The sequence below is a fragment of the Colias eurytheme genome, chromosome 1 (genome assembly GCF_061535395.1).
Source record: "Colias eurytheme isolate Ceu_HAF_F1 chromosome 1, ilColEury1 Martin Lab GWU primary, whole genome shotgun sequence".
NCBI lineage: Eukaryota > Metazoa > Arthropoda > Insecta > Lepidoptera > Pieridae > Colias > Colias eurytheme.
The window spans coordinates 1,341,933-1,358,965 of NC_142980.1; the positions used below are offsets into that span (position 1 = coordinate 1,341,933).

At 35.1% G+C, this 17,033-nt stretch overlaps 1 protein-coding gene across 1 annotated transcript in view; it reads right to left on the minus strand.

Moving 5' to 3' along the window:
• Positions 1–17,033, minus strand: part of Dhc16F (Dynein heavy chain at 16F) — a 102,659-nt gene that overhangs the window by 16,493 nt on the left and 69,133 nt on the right. The window contains exons 49-60 of the mRNA XM_090106837.1: positions 15,700–15,782; positions 14,045–14,156; positions 12,888–13,013; positions 11,306–11,466; positions 10,256–10,397; positions 8,324–8,509; positions 7,832–8,004; positions 7,149–7,329; positions 6,228–6,407; positions 5,502–5,735; positions 4,763–4,909; positions 4,164–4,354 (exon numbers count right to left, since the gene is read on the minus strand). Of these exons, the coding sequence (XP_089962963.1) occupies positions 4,164–4,354; positions 4,763–4,909; positions 5,502–5,735; positions 6,228–6,407; positions 7,149–7,329; positions 7,832–8,004; positions 8,324–8,509; positions 10,256–10,397; positions 11,306–11,466; positions 12,888–13,013; positions 14,045–14,156; positions 15,700–15,782 (1,916 nt within the window). The remainder of the gene's footprint in view (positions 1–4,163; positions 4,355–4,762; positions 4,910–5,501; positions 5,736–6,227; positions 6,408–7,148; positions 7,330–7,831; positions 8,005–8,323; positions 8,510–10,255; positions 10,398–11,305; positions 11,467–12,887; positions 13,014–14,044; positions 14,157–15,699; positions 15,783–17,033) is intronic.

Below are 17,033 nucleotides of genomic sequence, written 5' to 3' on the forward strand. Positions count from 1 at the left end.
ATCGTCATCAAAATATTTTGAAAGAGATAAAAAATAAAAAACCATATAGTAATTATCTACGTAGTTTCACCTAAATTTTGAGAAAAAATTATGAATACAAAAGTTTTAGATCTTTTTATTACCTACAACTTCATCATTTTTGAAGGGATGCAGCTTATTAAAAAAATAATAAGGATAAATTACTGGGTCTGTACTTTACCTACGATTCGATTATGGATATGTCGTGGCCATATCGTAGATTTGCTCATTTCATGAAATGGCCAACATAGTTTGATCAGATCGTTAAATCGTCAACGTTTCACGATTTGGTCAACGACATTTGGCCAGATCGTTAAAATATCTTAGAGAGTCCATAAAACATTAAAAAATTCAGAATATTCTAAGAAATTATTGTCATTTAAGTTAGTGCCGCGGTAGCGCCGGCGAATACCAGAAGCGAATGGTTTTTTCAATAGAAAACAGTTAGGTTAGGTTAGACTTTAATAAACAACGCACGAGCCGAGCGAGCAAAGCAAGCGTGCCGCGGCAGCGGCCGGCGAGTGCCAGAAGCGAATCGCTTTTTAAAAAAATAAACAAAAATGGTCGCATTTCGTGAAATAGCCACCTACGTTTGGCCAGAGATCTGGCCAAATGTCGATGACCAAAATATCGTGAAACGTTCACGATTTAACGATCTGGCCAAACTACATTGGCCATTTCATGAAATGAGCAAATCTACGATATGGCAACGACAGGTACAAAATATAGGAATTTCGATTTTACGATAAGGGGTAAGGACCGTAGAAATAGGTAATTATGTAGAAAAAAATAAAACAAAAACGAAACATTCTTTTTACTTGACGAGTATTTATTCAGCAATAAAGTATTCTTACAAAAATGTACCTATTCAATAATTACATTATTTTCATGGATTTATCATAAGCACAACATAAATGATAACTATAGGTATATTGAAATCACGTAAATCGTAATCTGTAGCGAGCTACCGATGCTCCTAGGAGACCAGTCATTCCTCAGTCTGGCTGAAGCCCAAAAAGACTTGGCCTTTTACTTGTCAAATGTAGGTGAGACTATTTCGATTTAAATGTAATCCTTTGTTCATTATATGTAAAGTCATTAACGTTAATCATTATATGTAAAATGAGGTTTAATAAATTATTATTATTTTTTGATAAGATAAATAATTAGTGGAGATGAAAAATTGCAATTATAGTTTGGTTTAGGTTCGATACTTGGGTTACTTACTTCATTTTGAGGTTTTATTTTGAAAATACATATTGGTGGCGGTATTTCATTTGGTTACCCCCATTAAATTTAACATATTGTGATAAAAATACTTTATTTAGGCTTAGCCTTTTTTACAATAAAATGAGGGGATGGAATGATGAAGATTATTTCGATAGGTATATCATCATGGAACCAGGGTGTGTCGTAGCATTCGATTTTAATTTCAACTACCTTAATGATATAATTATGCCACACCCCGGACATTCCATAGTCCATACAAAATTATCGTTTTGACAGTCACACTAGCATTAGACTGCAAATGTGTGTGTTAATGCTTTAGGGTTGGCACATTTGTGACTTGCGTGTAGGTACATGTCACAACGGTCGACCCAAAATATTTATTGCCCTGCACCAAATTTCCAACATAGGTACGAGTAGGTACATTCAATTCAAACAAAAACACAACATGTCCGCGACTCGCGAGTTTTATTTTATATTTAGACACTACTTTTAAAACACCAGGTTTAGATACCTACACTAACACATTCATCACATCACACATCTACTTAACTGTACATTTCATAAATTATTGCTTTTGTAATCATTATGTTGTCAAGCGTAATTTTCGCTGTGTATCATCCTTGAGGTAAGCGCCAGCCATATTACTCATGATCGTGCGGGCTGACGTAAGTGTTTACTTTTGGCGGGAGGCGGAGAGGGTCCATTCTGTAGGTAGCGTTAGCTACTATTAAGTATTCTGTGATTATGCTACGTATGTTTCCTAAGCTTACTCTCATAGAAATTTCTTATGAAAACGCGGGAGAAGCCTCGGGTGAAAACCTAAAATTTATAAAAATGGCCAATGTAAGTACGTTAAAGTCAGTAAAGAGTACCTACCTACCCTAAGTTCTGGAAAGGTTTGGAACAGTCAATGTTAGATGAAAAAAGAAACTTCTAAATAGATTACTTATAACTTTGATTCAAACAACTTGACACCACAACACATGAATATTATAACTTATAAGTAGTGGGCAAACAATCTGTTACAATACAATAATAATATTGAGATCATTGAAGTTTAAAAGACCTCTTTGTAAGGAAATAAAACGTTACCCGCGAACAGTTTCAAGTAAACAAACAAAGTATAATCTAAGTAGCTACAAATATCCTCTTATTGCACTCCGTTGATTCCGTTTGTTATTCAGACGTTAGAAATATATTTTTCTTGTTCAAGTTTAGTTTCATGAATCTACTTATGTTAGTTTGCATACGATGTTAGATGTGGTTGTTATTGTAGGTACTGTAGTCCTTAAATCTGTAAGTACCTAACTAAGTACTTAGGTATTCTTTCCCGTTGTGTTTTAAACTTTGTATCGTACTTTAATAAATACTGTTATCGTTTAATAATATTCAATAAATGGTTTCCTTTAACGAAATATGGTTATATGGTTCATAGTGGCTTTTTCCTTATAGTGTTTTAGATACCTACCTATACATAATAGGTATTACCGACTGATTCATTGAGAATGACGGGTTTTTCCAATATTTTGGGATGTGAATGCTACAGCCACTGTTAAACTTATACATATTTGCATATATCAGTCAATCAGTCATCTTTTATAGAAATATTTCTCTGCTATCATGGTATTAAACTATTAAATTATAAAATTTTATAGGTATTTTTTTGAAATCACACTAATTAGTAAGTAGGTATTACTTATAAACGCGAAAGTTTGTAAGTGTGGATGGATGGATAGACGGTCTACTGGACGGCTTTGTATAAAATTTAACAGGAATATAGTTAGGTTATATTATATAGGTAAATGACTTATAGAAAATAGAAATACATGATTTTGCACGCGGGTTAGTCGTGGGTGAAACCGCGCGGCGCAGCTAGTATAATATTATATAGTTGTTAACATCGCGATCGTGGGTGGTGCAGTGGCAGCCTCCCACGCACATCGAAGACTCGATTACAGTAATTTTCTACCGATTGACATTTTCGGTCCATAAAAGGTCATTGATCGCTTTACCGTATGTAAACCTCTATGTCTATCTATGCTATTTGACATATTTTATTATATTATTAGGTATTTATTTTATTAAGTACTAATTTATGTGTGTGCACTTTATCATTTTAAACATACATTTATAGCAATAAATTCAAAACAGTTTTATTTTAATACTTATTTCAGATTTTTCATAAACTATAACGAAAAAATCAATGTCAAAAAACCATGAACCATGAACCATGAAAACCATGTATTAATGGTGCAGACTGCAGAGTGCACAGTTACGTTGATAGTTTGCGTATGGCCTCCCCCACATTGGGCGTAGGCCGAGCGTACGCGTTTCCTAAGCGTGCTGCCGGCGTCGGCGCGGCGCGGACGTCGCGTCAGCGCGCCGTCTGTGGGGCGCGGGCGTCGCGCCATCGAACGCTATGCAAGCGCTGCGCAAGCGCCGCGCCGACGCGACGTCGCGTCTAAAGCTAGCTAACTGAGATGCTAGCGGGCGCGGGAGGGGAATGTGTGCGGGGGGCACGGGCGGCCGAACGCCCATGGAACGCGACGTAAGCGCGGCGTCTGCGCGGCGTTCACGAAGCGCCCGCGCGGCGCTGGACAACGCGTAGCCCGCGCCCCACAGACGGCGCGCTGACGCGACGTCCGCGCCGCGCCGACGCCGGCAGCACGCTCAGGAAACGCGTACGCTCGGCCTACGCCCAATGTGGGGGAGGCCTTTATGATATTATCATGGTTCCGAGTTCCGTCGAGCCGCTTTCAGGAACGAGGCGACAGGCGTGCGTACTGTTGTCAAATCATGCGCGATGATATCTGTCAATCTACACTTCACAGCGTGGGATATGTCCTAAGCCTAATAAAACCAGAGGTATAAAATCGTGTTGGTAATAATGATAATTATTGTCCAGTGATACTCACAAAGTACTCAATTGTACGGTCGGACTCTCTATAAACACGGTCCCGAGGCTGGTGCTCACGTACTGAGCTATCGCGAACACTAGCTTCTCCTCCTTCAAGCTCCTGATTATCATCAGCTTCTCGAATGGTGATAGCGTTTCGTTCCAATTGTTCTTCGCTGGAGTCTTATCGTTTTTGTTCACGTGAATCTCCTGTAAAACACTTGGGGAATAGAATCTATATAAACTTACGAAGTTGGTGGTAGTTAACTGACGGACTATCATTGATATTTGATATATTTGTTCATTTATACATACTTAAAATTTAGTATTTTTTTACAAACGATTAGTACTTAAGTAACGAAACACGTAACTAGGTAAGTAAAAAGTAAGACCAGTATAGAACTACATCTATAAAATTGGCTAAACCCAAACATAAAATAAATCCTATATCCCAAGGTTGCCTGGAAGAAATCGCTTCAAAGCGATAAGGCCGCCAATTTGTCCGGTGAAGATTCTTTTTGTATATTATTGTATTGTATATCTGTGCATTGTACAATAAAGTGTTTTTTATTTTTATTTATTTTATTTATAAAAGTAGCCAGTAGGTATGACACGCACCACAGTAAATGTTCCCAAAGTGATGTCTATTTTCCTTAAGCAATCGTCAAGCAGACCAGCGAAGCTCGGGTCGGACTCGTTCAGGTGGTTAACGGCGAGCCACATCTGATCCGACATAGCCTCTACAGGTGGCTTCTTTCCTGGTACCTACGACAATACGGCTTCGATGGAAAGCTTCTATTCTATATGTATCTATAGTTAGATAAGGTATGACATATATTTATTTGCCACACTATATAGCGTAAAAAACTTGATCGATTGTAATTATATAGCAAGAGAATAAAATCGAGTCAAATTAGGTAAGTTGTACCTTTCATCTTTTATAAATATCTACCTGAAATTAATTATATTGCTGAAATCGACCTCAATCAAATGAAATAAGCTTATTGAGTACATATTATAATTATTCCACGTGCAATATCAATTCCACGTACAACACTCGTGTCAATCTATTAATGTTAAATCGTATTTCTCTGAAATTCACCGCAATGATATATAATTTTATTTCATAATCATTCGTAATTGCTCTGTGAAGAGGAAGCTTTATACCACCTTTACCACAAAAGAGTACAAGTATTTCAGTATTCTTTCTTTTAATGTTGCGACTTTTATTCTTAAATGCATTCAAGAAAATTGTATGTAGGTATAAACACGCTTTTCTGTACAATTTCTGATAGTTACATTTGCAAAATTTGCACTTCTAAATTTACAATGTATTTTATACTATGTCAATTCTTACCACTTTAGTACCAGCGGGTCCCCTCAAAACAAAGTTCCACTGATCCTGGTGCACTTTTCCCGCGTGCAGATAAATGGCCATGTTCAGCAGAAAGCTGAACACCAACTTGTGCCGTTCGAACAGTCCTCGAGACACGTTCCTGTACACCGACAGGGTTATCTCGTCGTGGAGTATTTCCAATCTTTTCTCTAATATATCCGATTTTTCACTTTTCTCGATAACTAAATTGAATACCTGGGAAATACAATTAATGATGCCGTTAATTGGCTTTTTCTAACGGGATTGTTTATTATTAAAGTTATTTTACTTGTTAAAATAAAGAAAAGAATAATAAACTTCGTCGCTAAGATCATTGTTTGTTGGACTAAAAGCTTTGCCTGGAGCAGCTGAAATTCTTGGAAATACATCGAAGTACTTTGTTTCCCTTTTTCTTGCTTCTGCTTGTCGCATAATAAATAAAATGAACCCGATTGATGTGTTTTAAAATAACCCAGCTACGGACTATGGTTCTCTTATAGAACAAAAAGCTTTTACTTTAATTATCATTTAAAACCTATATAGTAGAATATACAGTTATTGCCAATATCAATTAGCAATAACATACCTAATTATTATACTATTATGCTAGACAGTCTACAAGCTTGTACGTCCAGTAGTACTCTTAATAATCTGTGTAAGTGTATGTCAAGAGAACATTTAAATATTGCAAAATTGTCTATTGATCACCTGTGTAAAGTATTTCAAAGAGAACTGGTACATAGGATCGATGTCCGCCAGCTGGGCCACTGCGAAGTACAACACAGCACCGCGAGTGGCCACCGTGCGATACTTCTCTCTAGCCGCGGATATGTTCACTTCTGTCGCTTCAGTCTCCGCTAGACGAGCGTTAATTATCTCTGACGTTTCCTAAATAAAATACGGCATTTGGGCATTTGTTGATAGTATAAAACTTATGGAGGTAGGCATTCGTTGATAGTATAAAACTTATGGAGGTAGGGCCACCTTCTCTACCAGTCTAAGCGGCTGGCCGACTGTTGAGGAGTTAAGTGATGGTGTCAGAAAGTTGCATTTATGCTACGTATTGAAAATATTTTCATGTGTGAAAATATTGCCAGACGACACCTGAAATCAACTTTATCGAATAGTAAGTAGCAGGTCAAGGCCTGTGACCTCAAAAGCTATGAAACTGCGGAATAATTGGATGGATTTTTCAATTTATCTGCAAATTGTAGCCATCTCTACTGATCTGATGGGTCAAGCATTGCGGGACAGTGATGGAACGACATGTCCAAGAACCAAAAAGTTCGATGACGAGTGACATCTGCCAATCCGCACTTGACCAGTGTGGCGGATTGAGATGTAAATTCTCGTGGATGGCTTATGTCCCCGAAAAGTGAGAAAAATAATTACACAACACATATGAATAAATTATGACTTTGTTTTATTTTTCCTAAATAATATATCCTAATTCACGCCACACAAAACATTTATGTGCTGATGAATCGAATTGAAATGTGAAAGCATACATTGTATTTATTTTTTTAATTATCATTAAAAAATACGGTTAAAATTCAAGTTACTGGTCACATGGTCATTTTGTATATTGTATCTACCTGACGATTACAACTAATTTTTTCCGTTCCTTACCTTGCTCTCATTCAAAGTTTCTATAAGTTCCTCATCATCCAGAATGTTCCCAGAGGAAGCATACAGCAGGCGTAGGATCTTGTCCTCGATTTCCAGTAGCGTTGCTTTGTCAGCATTAATTCGTACTATGAGTTCTGTTCGAAGTACTTCTAAGTCCGGTCGTTCTAGACGGACCACGTCACTGTATGATATTATTAATGGGATAATTATTTTATTTATCGAGAAGGAATTCATTATTTTTTTGGTAATTGCGAAATTTGTGTAAGAATACGATGATAAAGATCATACTAATTTATATAAACATAAAGGAAAAAATCCGTAAGATCTTATGAGTCTTCATTTATTCAAATGTGTGAGCTGATTTTTTCGTTTGACTTGATATTTAATCTACACTCGACGTAATACCCGACGTAATATAATTGGGACTGAACTCAAGGATTTAGAAATATCATTTATTACATTAGATTTCTCACAATATACAAAACATTTTTCAAATAAATATATACACATGCTTTATATTGCTAACAATAAGTTTATTAAGAGTTGACTACTACTTTCCAAATCGGTGGCATAATAGAGCTTGTAAAATAAGTCTAATTGACTAAATAAATGTTTGATAGTGACTTTAAAATTACCACAATTCTGTAAAACATTCCACATAGATATCACGCTACAAGACTCACGCCAGCAACTGTTCCTCCAGGCCAGACAGAGTGACAGTAAAGTTGACGAGCGTCACTTGTATGCAGATCTCGGGCAAGTAGTGCGGGTTGGCGAGCTTGGTCGTGAGGTACAGGCGGAAGTTTGTGTCGTACTCTATGTCGCTGTCGCCGAGGTGGATGAGCAGGCGACCGGCCTAAAGGGAATACGGCTCGAATTTAAATAGAATTTCGTATTTTTCACGTTTTATTGACCCAATAAAGAGAAAAAATCTGATATGCAGTGCGAGTGTTTGCTTTCCTTCCTTTTATGTTAAGTAGCGATTTTGTGACATGATCGTTGTGTCTCGAGAGGTAAGACTGTGGAGAGAAACTATACACTTTTTTGAAATAAAGTTCACACAGAAATTTCCTCAGACTACGCTGGGCTGTAAACCGGATAATTTGCAATGCAAATGTTCAAGAAGCATTCAGCAAGATCTATGGGTTGGAAAAACACTTTTATCACAAGATTACCTGTAGGAAAGTCTGCTTTAAGAGCACCGGTGACAGAGTGGCTTCTAGGGCCTCTCCTAGGTCTTCAATGAGCATAGGCCAACCGAGTCTGATGCAGTTCTCCAGGATACGAAGGTAGCCAGGGTCAGATAGTTTCGTGATTTGAAGACCGTTGTCTCGCTCCATGCTTTTTATCCACCTATTTGCCTGCGAGAGGATTTCATTGTCTATGTGATTTCAAAATCATATAAATCCATTAATAGACATAAATAATTGTCTTTCAAAGTTTCAAGAATTATCTTGTCGACTCGTTATCTTAACGACAGTGATGTTTTTTCTATTCTTACTCCTAAAAGCACCTTACGGCTATTGTTAATTACACTATGAACATAAAATACAAATGAACGCCAACACAGTATTGGAAAAATTGTGAGAAAAACAAAATAATTTTTACAAAAGTAAATAATACTGAAGAAACTTCTAATAACATCGAATTTTCAGTTAAGTGCGACATCTTGTTTACAAACAACCTTAGACAAAACATCATTAAAGTTGAGATAAATAATTAAATAAAGAAAAGTAACATCCCACCAAAAACATTTTCATGTAAAATGTTGCCAAGACGAACCCATATGACTCGCACTGTCAAAAAGTTATCAGATCTCATGTAGAGCCAAGCTTCTAACACTACACGCCCTAACTCTACAAGGCCTAACTTCACAAACTCTACACCTTAGTCAAAATATGTGGCTTGGCCATTTCGCTACATTCACATCGGCGTAAGGTGAAAAATTAATTCACTGTTCATTACTTTTGTGTTATACAATAGTTCTTGTAGTAACGAACGGCCAAGCCACATATTTTGACTAAGGTGTAGAGTTTGTGAAGTTAGGCCTTGTAGAGTTAGGGCGTGTAGTGTTAGAAGCTTGGCTCTACATGAGATCTGATAACTTTTTGACAGTGCGAGTCATATGGGTTCGTCTTGGCAACATTTTACATGAAAATGTTTTTGGTGGGATTTCATTTCTTTTTGTAAGTTAGTTATTTTTTTTTAACAAGGAGTACCTATACATATATATATCTAGGGAAACCAAGTTTTAGATTATTAGATTAGACCTCTAGCGTCATCAAAATTTAATTTAAAATTACAGGTCTCATACAAACTCCCATCCCCTAGTTTAAGGGGTTGGGGGATGAAAGTTACAAGTTTTATAATTTTTTTGTTGTTTGTGTGCTAATACTAGCTTACATACAAAATTTCAGCTTTCTAGGACATTAGGAAATACCTTAAGAATTTTGATGATCATCAGTGAGTCAGTGACGAAATTAGCGTTTTTTAGATATAAATAAAATCTGAAGTATAAAAGCTAATGTAATTAAAACTTAATATGTTCAATAAGTCCGCTATTGACAATATATCCCGAAAATTTTGTTGAACTAGCATAATCCAAACCCAAGTTATGAGGGTTCAAAAAAACGTCGAAGCCCTTCGAGAAAAGGTAGGTAGTGCCCGTGCGTTTCGTTCGCTTGGCTCGTCTTGGCGGGGGCACTACCGTGCCCCCAGATTTATAGAATTAAACCAAAACAGAATGCATTTAAAATGAAGAGATTTATGAATCGGTACTGTTAACTTGCAGCGTTTGGATAACATCTTCAATAACTGAATGTTCAAATAATATTTTTAAAGGCCAGAATAATAATTTATGCCTACTGGTTGACCACCAGGGCTCTTACCACCCATTGATGTAATATTATATCTAAATCATTTATTTTTAATTAAAAAGAGCACTACTATTACAAAGTCCCTGAAAAATATTTTTGAGTCTTCATTACATGTTATGCTTTCAGATGGGAGTTTTCTTTTGCGCTTTAAACTTATACAGTCTGTGGTATTTATTACTAATGTGCAGACTTCAGGCAATGTTACTTTTAAATTTTGTTCACTATTATCACCTGCTCCTGTGGATCTACAGTTAGGGGCCACCTTCCCGCTCTGGTCACCAGTATGCCGTTCTCAGTGGACACAGCGTCTCGTGGAAGACCTTGGGCGTTCCACGTCCTCACAGTGTACGAGTCAGCCATTACTGATATAAGACTGTGAAAGGGGTTGCCTTGAAACTCTTTCGAAAGAATTGAGTGGAAATTAATAATTTTGATGATTATTAGACTAGCTCTGATGAACATCTTTAGATTATAGGTAGGTACATATTTGTCATAAGTTCGCAATCGAAGTAATGAATTCAGCAATTTTGAAATAATAGGTTTACCAATTAAATTGATAGTGTGTTTTAAATTAAATAAGAAACATAATTATTAAATGGCTAGTTTTAATATCATGTGCATAATATCTGCTTGTATACTGTCATATTCGAATTAAATTAGAGCCCATATTAGATAGCTCATAATAACCAGATGTCTAAGTGGCAATTAAAATAAAATTGAGTGTGCGAGAAGTGAAAACTTTATTCGCAATTGCAGCCAATTGAATATAATATGTATCTTTTTCGCTCGTGTACACACGGCAGTCTCGAGTTCATCGGATCGACCTTTTTACTTCACAGGTAGTTAGATAGGTCTAACTTATTACCTATGAAAAAATACGTATGCCGTCTCTGAGGATCCTGCTTTCCGAACGGGTGGTTAATTATTATTCAGCTGTATTTTTTGATTGTGATATTTTTAAAAAGAGCTTCTAAACGAAGTCTACTTGGCTAAATGTGAGTTTGTGGGTTTCATTTTTACGTTAAAATACAAAAAAAAACACTCTTTACTGCGATAAATTCTTGTTCGTTCGTTCATGTACTTACAAATTTTAAATTCAATTTTGGTTTGAAGTGGTTCTAAATCGAGTCTAAACGTGTCTATTGCATACAAACATACAGGTGGAGCTAATAAACGCGTGTTGATATCAAATACATAAAGAGTAGGGCAAAATCGAGTCTAAAAGAGTCTTTACATAGAACTAGTTATATACAGATGGTCTATAGCGATATAAGCTCATACTCAAAGGTATCAGACGAGGGTATCTCCAGCTCATGGCAGTGCTCCACCCACTTGGTCTCCAGTTCGCGACGGTAGTGCGACGGGAACGCTCCAAAGTACGCGATGCAGCCGGACGCTATGATGATGTCACCCGTGGTGCATTTCAGCTTGTATGTCGCTGCCTGGGGTTGGGAGTTGGTGGTTAAATTGGAACGATATGAGAGTATATGTACCTATATAAACCGCAGTAATTTTTCGTGAGTTAGTTTAAACTTGGTTACTTTTAAATTGGTGTTATATGCAAGTATATGTATGTACTTTCTGGCTTTTATTGGTCTGTGGTATTAATTTCTTTATTTCTTTATTTCTTTGTTAAAACAGCTAATTCAACTTTTCGATATCTTCGTGCACTATAGGTATAATATCTAAAGTTCAAGGGTTCAGTTCCCATGCATTTACTATGGCCTTGTCTGTTGTAACAATGACGTGTGCTGTGAAAAATAGATTAGTGTATTGGACTTTAAACTGTGGTTCATACAAATGGACAACTAAACTTTATTAAATTAATTATTTGTGGATTCACATAAAATTCCAACGTGGAGTTTATTTCTTGGTCATACAAAATATGTTATTGTATTTTCCAATAACCTGTTTTCGACGTGTACATTCTGCATGAGAAATGAAATATCCTATTTGCTGTACGAGCAATTAATACAATATCCTTTGATCACCTTTGATGTCACTATTAAAATATTGACGTTAAAGCAAAAGCAACGTCATTGAAACAACATTAAAATAAGCCGGAGACTTGCTTCCTGTTCCTTTAAAAGTGGACATCTCATTTGCAGGCTCTATCTTTACAAATGTTCATGGACGGTGGTGATTCCTTTTGTAAATAATTAAAACGGTTGCCCGCTCTAACCTTAAGAGCGTTAAGAGCCATAAAGAGAGACATTATAGGAGAGTTTTTTTTAAGAATAGAAACAATTCGATTACGAGGCGGGCGGTGGGATTCGAATAGAATGCTATAAAACTAAATATTAGTTTAAATTAACTAACGAATTAACTCTAAACTTGACTACATTACCATGCATAAGTACTTAATATCTTGATACCTAATACATCGGAACAAGCTTCTGTTTATAATTAAACAATTAATTTAATTCTTTCAAATTGCACTCGTCGGCTTGAAAAATGTTAATGGAGAGAGCAAACATATGCAAATTTGCGCAATTTGTTCTGCAAATAAATGGTGGGATAAAAAAGCGTGCAAACCTATTTTCTTTTTAGTTCAGTAGGCAATATTTTTCTAATATACAGAGGTAGTAACTAGTACCTATATTTATAATGCTTAATTGCAATAAATATGTATGTTGTATGATCTTGTTCAAAAGTAGGTAATTCTATAAACATATGTTAAATAAGTCTTTACGTCTGATCCTAGTAATACTTTTTTGGTTGAAACCTTCTACCGAATTTTTACCATCGAAAGTTAAATCAGATCTAACATAAGAAGTATCTTGGCCACTGCAAACCTGAAAATTTCTGTAATCCTTTACAGAAATACCTACCTAACTAGTCTAATGTTAATAATTATACTTACTTCCACGCTGTCTTCCCATCTCGTCTTTTCATCCGCCAGAGCCTGGGTTAGTTTCCCAGCTCTAGACAATCTTGCTGCAGCCAAGTCCACGTCAGCTTGCAGTTTTAATCGCTCCTCTTCTACCACCTAACGTTTTATATATATAGCATTTTATCAACATCTGGAGAGCTACCGTGAAGTCTTAAAACATTATTAATTCCAGTCTGAAAGATGAGAGAGCTATACAGGTCGTCTAGCGCCATCACTGTCACACACTGGAAGTAATACTACTTTAAGACATCGTGGTAACTCCCCTGGAGGCTGGACATAATATTATAATCTATTATATAAACGCCGTGAAAATATATTTATTTTTAGGCAAAAGTTTATGCGCGCAACGAAGACTCTTTTTGGTAATCTTTTTTATGCAGTTCATATTATTGTTTTGTGCACTTATAGTTTAATGGATTTGGATCAAATTTGAACCCAGGGTATTTAAAAACTTGGATGGAGCTTTCGTTAACTAAGTATATATGCCATATGGTATACCTAGCAAATAGTATCTAGTTGAAGGTAAGAATTTATTAAGCTGTTAACAGCTTGTAGTTAACAAGGACATAGTATAAGCCCTGAAGTTGATTATAAGAATAATATAATACATTGAAGTGAAATATTTGCCAGTAATGTGAAACGAAGTTTTGCCCTATTGCGCGCTTTTATCGTAACGCTTTTCAGTACGTCAATATAATTTAAAACGTTATGAATATGTTTGAAGTAATTGTACTATTATGCGATGATATTGTGTTAATAATTTTAATAATTATAAGCCCTATGGTATGTGAAACTTGAACAAACATACAGTATTGAATTTATTCGAATTACCATGATTTACATTTACGTTTCATATCAACATGCCCGAAGGATTTGTTTATGTTTGTATGTTTACATACGATTGCTTATGTTGCATTTTGATAATTTTATATGATACAGATGTAATTGAGTAATTATGATCGATATTAATACTCATATATTTACCAAAAAATAGTCAGAAGGCTGTTGCAATATAACGTAATGCTAAAGATATAGGTAGTACTAATAGAAAGTTTATTTTATATTAAAAAATATCATTTCTCTCATCTTGCTGTAGGTACAAATTGTAAATGTACTAGCTACATTACCTTTAGTTCATCCAACATTTTTGCAAGTTGTGCTTCTATGGCTTCAACTTCCTTCTGCTTGGCGCGAAGCACCGCCATTACACTTTTCAAAATGGCCGCCGCTTCTTTGTGTCTATAGATGCATTTTAAGTATCGTAATTAATTAAGTCGTCATGTATAGCTAGTGTTGCTTGAAATTCTGCAGACTAATAATATCTTGTAGCTAAATAAGTAACGATTTGAGTTTTATAAGTTAAGCCGTATTTCTTACTATCTAGATTTATAACGTAAAATTGGAATTTGGAAGTAAATTTTTATTGATTAGACTATACCTACTTTATTTGTTATGGAATAAAACACCAAATTTTACCCTAATGTATGAAAATTATCCAATAACAATTAGTATAGTCGTATTGAGTAGATATATCTATGATTTCTCGAACCATCTCGTGTCTATTTACGTACAGATTCCTTCCTTATTACCTTCATGGTTTATACGACTCCGGACTCAATAAACGTATCTGTCCTTGTATTTTGTATAGGTACGCCTACCTAGTTACCTACGCTTTAAATATTGATTATTGAGCTATTTAAACGTTGGGAATATTATATGTGCTGTTTGAATTAGATATTTTTTGCTGCCCTATTTTTGGATTTTATTTTGAACTATGTAGGTCATGAATTAAGTATGTAGACGTCTACATACCGAGGAGACAGCAAAAATCGCAGGAAAATTAGACTAAATCGAGGAATTGTTATAATCAAGGACTGAAAATATGTATCTAGGTATGTATTACATGCAGCGGATCGATTAATTGTATGTATTTTAATTTTTAGCATTATTTATTCGCGTATTATAAAGATGTATTTCATACTCATTACATATCTGTTATACAAAGATTTGTGACTTGTGTGTTTCATTGTGATATACAGTGAACATAAAAGACTTTAGAATACCTAGTCAAATTTCAACCATCGGTCCGTAGCCTAAAGGACTTTGCTTGTACTAGTGTCACAAAGACCCAGTGGATTAGATTTGAATCCTGGGATCTTTCGTTGATTATGACCGGCCGGAATTACGTCATTGTCCAACGCTCTGCATGCACTAGGCTGGCGTTAGTAGATAGTGAATAGAATAGAATATTCGTATTATGTATTATACACACATAAAAAATGCGTTTCCCACGAAAAATAGTCTTACAGGACACACTGCAGGGCCAGCTAATTAAAATCTATTCAATAATAATATGCAGTAATTCCCTTTCAATAGAGTGTTGCGATTCCATTGCCAACGAATACAAGCTACCGTACCTATTGATTGTACCTAGTTTGAAACTTATAATAGTTCAGTCTGCTTATCGATCTACTATTAGTATTAACTAGTATGTAATATTAGGTTTATTTATGATAAGTGCTACATTTAAAAAAATAACTTTAGAAAACTTGGTGTCTAGAAATATTTAACACTAGCTTTTCGCCCGGGGCTTCGCTTTTATAGCTGAAGGAAATTTCCATCAAAATGAGATGTTTAAAAATACATCATATAACAAAATTGATCCCTTGCGAAGTGAAAGGAAGACAAACAACACGAATTTCAATATTTGTGAGGATTTGATAGTTATCACGGTACGATTGTGAGTAAAGAATTGGAACAAACATACGTATTAAGTACTTACTTCAAAATCTTCGGCTCGACGACTCTGAACACTTTTGCGTACATGTCTATCGCTTGTACCCATAGCACCATGGATCGACATACCTGGTCGCAAAATTTGTTTTGAAAATCTCCACATTATAGAAATCATTCATAAGATTTGTATAAATAGCTTTCAGATTTATTGTTATAGATAGACATGAAAATATGTATGTAATATTTATTTAGATAAAAAAACGTAAAAGATAAGCAGGAAAAATATATACATGTAAACAAAGATAAAAGTGGCAAAGTGGTTGTATATACGATCGATACTTGGTATTTATAGTTTTTCATTACTTTAAAATAAATAACGAAGTATTTCAGTAAATATTAGTTCAATTGTGTTAAGAGTACATAACCATTAATTAAATTAATAATTAAATTATGAAATCTTTGCAGTTTAGAATAAACGAATACGGAAGTATCAAAAGCCTGGCATACTTACTATCAGGTTGATTCTATCAAATTCCCTTTACAGAAACTAATATGTTCTCTAACTTTGAGGAGAATATTATTCTCTAATTAGCCAGTGAACCGCAAATTGAATCCGCTTTTCAGTTCAATTTATTCGAAATAGACACTTCAATATAGATTTAGCGTATCTTCAATAGAGGTCAGAGAGACTTAAATAGTCGAAGAGGAATAATTCCAGGAAAGCCACGTTGTATATTTGAATCATAATTTAAATAGAAAAATATACGTATAAATAGCACGATTATCTTTTCAATAAAGTGTAACTTCAAGTTTTTTAGTTTAATTCGTATTCGTTTTGCTTTCAAGTTTACGCGCCCACACTTAACAGACTACGTCATGATGGAAATTTTTACCGTACATTTTTAATGCTTTTTTCTTGATCAATAAAATCGTTGCATAAGCTTTTTAACTTGCCATTGGTTCTTATATTTTTACGAACTTTCGATTCTGATTACAAGAGTTTGTGTATTTTTATAAATAAAAATATATTTAAATCTTAGACCGTACGACCGAATTGTATGTAATATTTTGTTTATAATATTCGAGTAAGTCTGTGAATAGGTATGTCGTAAACTATTTGTTATACCTTTGGTAATAAGGGTGTTCTCGTAGAAGATAGTTTGCCGCGTTCGTTAGTATATTTTTGTGTTAAAATGAAACAATATGGAAATAGTATGATGTTTTTATTACCCAATATGTTTTATCTTCTTATATATAAAAATGAATCGCAAAATGTGTTGGTAAGCGCATAAAAACACACATTAAATTATTAATAACTAGCGGTCCGCCCCGGCTTCGCCCGTGGTACATGTTTAGGTTTTCTCTACATAAGAACCATCC